The sequence below is a fragment of the Petaurus breviceps genome, unplaced genomic scaffold (assembly GCF_028583685.1).
Source record: "Petaurus breviceps papuanus isolate PSGF00001 unplaced genomic scaffold, PetGlider_PUasm1.0 90804, whole genome shotgun sequence".
In the NCBI taxonomy this organism is placed as follows: Eukaryota; Metazoa; Chordata; class Mammalia; order Diprotodontia; family Petauridae; genus Petaurus; species Petaurus breviceps.
The window spans coordinates 16,228,791-16,232,809 of record NW_027187348.1 but is presented as its reverse complement, the minus strand read 5'-3'; the positions used below and the strand labels follow the sequence as shown (position 1 = coordinate 16,232,809).

Genomic DNA, 4,019 nt, shown 5'->3' with positions numbered 1-4,019 from the left:
TTAAATTGACCTGATTGTAATAAGGGGAAATCAAACTTCTTTTAAATTTCCTTAGGAAGATATGAATGTGAATCATGAATTGAAATATCAAGAAAATATATAGATTTGTGGATATTACTTCCTTTTAAAGGGCCAAGAGTATTGGGATTTAGAAGTTGTGGTAATATGATTTTAAAGGGTCTATATTGTTATCATTAAGGAAATTGATTTCCTGTATGAATGTCCCCCTTCCCCCTGAATGTTTGATTTATCTTGGTTTATTGTCCAGTCAAGGGGATTGTGGTGGAATCCACATCCTAGGGATTTTTTTAGGATTAATATAATTATAAAGGTGTTTTGGCTTTGTCTTGCACAGTGCTCACTGAAATGGCAGGTATTAAATAAAATGGTGCGTTTGCATGAGAACTGAGGTGGCTAAAAGTTAATTGTATTCTATTTGATAACCTAATGTGAAATTTTTATTTGGGAATGAAGTTTATGCCAGTGATTATGTGATGATGAATGAAATAATTAAGGTTATTAGATTGGGAATTAAGGAGTTTTGATTTTACAAATCTAATTTTAAGAATATTATAATTGTTTATGATATTATAATCTGGTAAATAGTTGTATGATTTTTGTTATAAGAGAAGCACTTTCTAAAATCTAAATGAAGAATTACACCACCAGAGGAACAAGAAAAATGATGGATAGGGCAGTTTGATCATGTGTTTGAAATATTGTAATTTAAGAAATTAAAAATTTTCAAGTTTGTCTTTGTTTAAAAAGGTTTCTTTTTTTTTTCAAGGTAACAAATGCTGTGTTTATTCTTTAAATTTATAGAGTATTCTAATACATTAACTCCCAATGAACTAAATAAAGCCAGTTACAGAATATAGTAACATTTGGTCACTCAAAACGAGGAGGGATTTTTTTTTAAACAATTGGGAGAAAAATGCTCTTATAAGGGTAGTATTGACATGGCCAATTTTAATATCCCTTTAAGTGCCTCTGTAGAACTCTGGAATGCCCATTGTGGAAAAACCCTGTGGAAAAAAAAAAAAAACACTGACTCCCTGAATTCGAACACATTCTTCACTGTCCTATTCATCTGGTGAACAAGGAGTGGGGAGATAGTCGGAACCATCTTGCCGTCCTTCCCTCTTCTGGCCAAAGCTGGAGGCTATCACATCCACAGCCAGTCCAGCTGTGGCCTTCACTTCCTCCGCTGAAGTAGACAAGAGAGGATTGACTTGAACTAGATTCAGGGCTGACAGCAAACCCGTATTATGTATCTCCTCTGTAATGTACATGCCTTCCCGGTAAGTCAACCCACCAACAACTGGAGTCCCTGTTGCTGGAGCCAGTGAAGGGTCGAAAGCATCAATATTAAAGCTTAGATGAATTGGTCTTTGTTTTTTGCTGATCAGTCGATCAAATGTCTGTTCCATGAACTTCTGAATTCCAAGGCAGTCAATGTCCCTCATTGAAAAGTATAAGATGCCATATTTTTTAAGAATAAAATGTTCAGCAGGATCCACATCCCTTAGGCCAATATACACAATATCTGGGGATGAGAGGCAGGGCTTGATCCAAGAGAATCCTGGGAGTGATGGCACCTTGTCCTGCAGTTCTCTGAGAAGAAAGGAGACTGGCTGTCCATGCAGACTCCCAGATGAAGTGGTAAGGGGTGTGTTGATGTCAGCATGAGCATCAACCCAGATAACACATAAGTCTGGGCAGTGTTGGACATGGCCACTAATGGAACCAATTGCCAGACTGTGGTCTCCTCCCACAGTGAGGCATCGATGACCAGAAGACACAGCCCTGCTAACTGCCTCTGCTAGCTCCTGATTGGCAAGACCCACCAAGCGAGGATTCACAATCAAATTGTTGTAGAGTTCATCATGGGTCACAGGGGTGAAACTCAGATCTCCCACATCATTTACCTGGCAACCCAAGTTGGAGAGCCTTTTCAATAATCCTGCCTCTCTTATGGCTGCAGGACCATGTTCTACTCCTCTTCGTTTCTGCCCTTTGGAGAGTGGGGCTCCTATCACAGCCACCAAATGAACGGATTTCTTGAGCACGGAATGCTCTTGCTTCTGAAGAAGCCTCAAGAGGCTGCTTCTGAGAGACATGACAGACAAGCAGGGCAGCAGCCCAAAGAGCTAGCAGGAGCAGGCAGCTGCTCCTTTTTATACCTCATGGACAAGACCAGTTTACCTAAAAAGGAGGTTTCAATTGAGATTATTTTTGCTATCGTGAGATTGTTAATTATTTGGAGCTATTGCATAGATCAAGCATTTGGAAAAATATGCTTGTGAAAATAATTATTGGTAATTATGTGAAGAAAAGACCCTGTGAATCCTCTTGTAAGTTTTGAAAAAAATTGAAATTGTTTATGTGTATGAAGATGGGGTTGAGTGCCCCTGGAAACAATCTATATGGGCAAGGTCATCAGCCCTGGGAAGGGAGCTCCCTTTAGTTATGAAGCTCCTAAACAATGAGCTTGACTTGATGAGAAGTAGCAAGTCTATTTACAAAAGACTAAAAAGGAGGGTAAATGAGAGATGGTGAAAGGAGGAAATGAAAAGAATTGAGAAAAGATGGGAAACAGAAAATATATTTCTTTAATGGATGTATCAAAATCATAACATTATTCTGACATGTTGTAATATCTCAAGATCTGTATTTGGCCCTGTGCTACTTAACATTTTATATTAATGACTTAGGTAAGCATAGATGGTATGCTAATCAAAGGCAAATGACACAAGACTGGAGGGAAGGGTGAGATAAAATATTTCACACAATGGATATTAACACAATGGATGAGTCAGGATCACAAAAGATCTTAACAAACTAGAGCACTGGGCTGAATCTAATAAGATGAAATTCAATAGGCATGAATGTCTTGCATCTGCATACAAATAAATCAATTGCACAAATACAGTGTGTAAGAAGCATGGATGGAGAGCAATTGTTCTGAGAGATTTGGGGTTTTTAGTGGACTAAAAGGTTCACATGAGTCACTAATGTGACGTGATAGCCAAAAAATTAACGTGAACTTGCAGACAGCTTCCAGGCCTAGGTAAGTGCACTCTCCCTGATCTTATCATGTTTTCAGATCTGGATACTAATTTTTAAGAATACTGATAAGGTTGAAAGTGTCCAGGTGAGAGCAAACAGGACACTGAGGATCCTGGAGTCCTGGACATGTGAGTATACATTGAAAGAATTGAGTGTGGTTTCCTTAAAGAAGAAAATATTGTTGAATGGGGTGGGATCAGGAACATAGTGATTCCCTTAAATTATTTGTAGAGCTGTATTGCAGAGGAGAAAAATAGACTTCTTCCATATGGCAGAAGAATTAGACTTCTTCAGTTTGACCTCCAATGGAAAAACCAGAAGCAATGGACAAGAGTCATAAGCAAATTTAGACTCACGATGGGGGGAGTGGGAGAGGAGTTCCTAGTAAGTAGAGTTTCAAAAAAATGGAATGGTTTGCTTCCAGAAGTGGTTGGTCTCCCTTTCTTCAAGCAAAGGCTGGAAACCACTTTTTAGGTGTGCTATAGTGTAGATACTTTTCATATATGGATTGGTTTCAATGGCTGTTTATGATTTAATGATGCTCTATTGCTCATCATCTTCCCACAAACTTCCTCTAAAAATTTTATTAGTATGTTTATACGTGAGTGAATGTGTATATCTCCTATGACATATAATAACTTGCCAGGATGTGACATGCAAAGTGGGAAAATGTATCTCAATACTAAAGATCAGTGAAATTACGTCTTCAGAATTAAAATCACCATTTGACATAGGAAAGTCAGTTATACTTGTGAAAATCACATGCCACCAAATTAAGTATAAGAAATTATAACCAGGCTTCAATATAAGTAAATCTTGTCTTGGAAATTAGATTTGTAAGCTGAAGGTTAACACATTCATCATCTTATCAAACTGATTATTTCTCCATTTCAGAGACAAGTGGCATCATATCATAATCATTTTAAAACAAGTGTACACACAAAGCACAA

General features: G+C 37.7%; 1 protein-coding gene across 1 annotated transcript; it reads right to left on the bottom strand.

The window, feature by feature from the left end:
* Positions 1-1,043: 1,043 nt before the first annotated feature.
* Positions 1,044-2,201, bottom strand: LOC138147732 (arginase-2, mitochondrial-like). The gene has a single exon (XM_069070282.1). The coding sequence runs from the start codon at positions 2,118-2,120 to the stop codon at positions 1,083-1,085; it is 1,038 nt and encodes a 345-aa protein (XP_068926383.1). The 5' UTR covers positions 2,121-2,201; the 3' UTR covers positions 1,044-1,082.
* Positions 2,202-4,019: the final 1,818 nt, after the last annotated feature.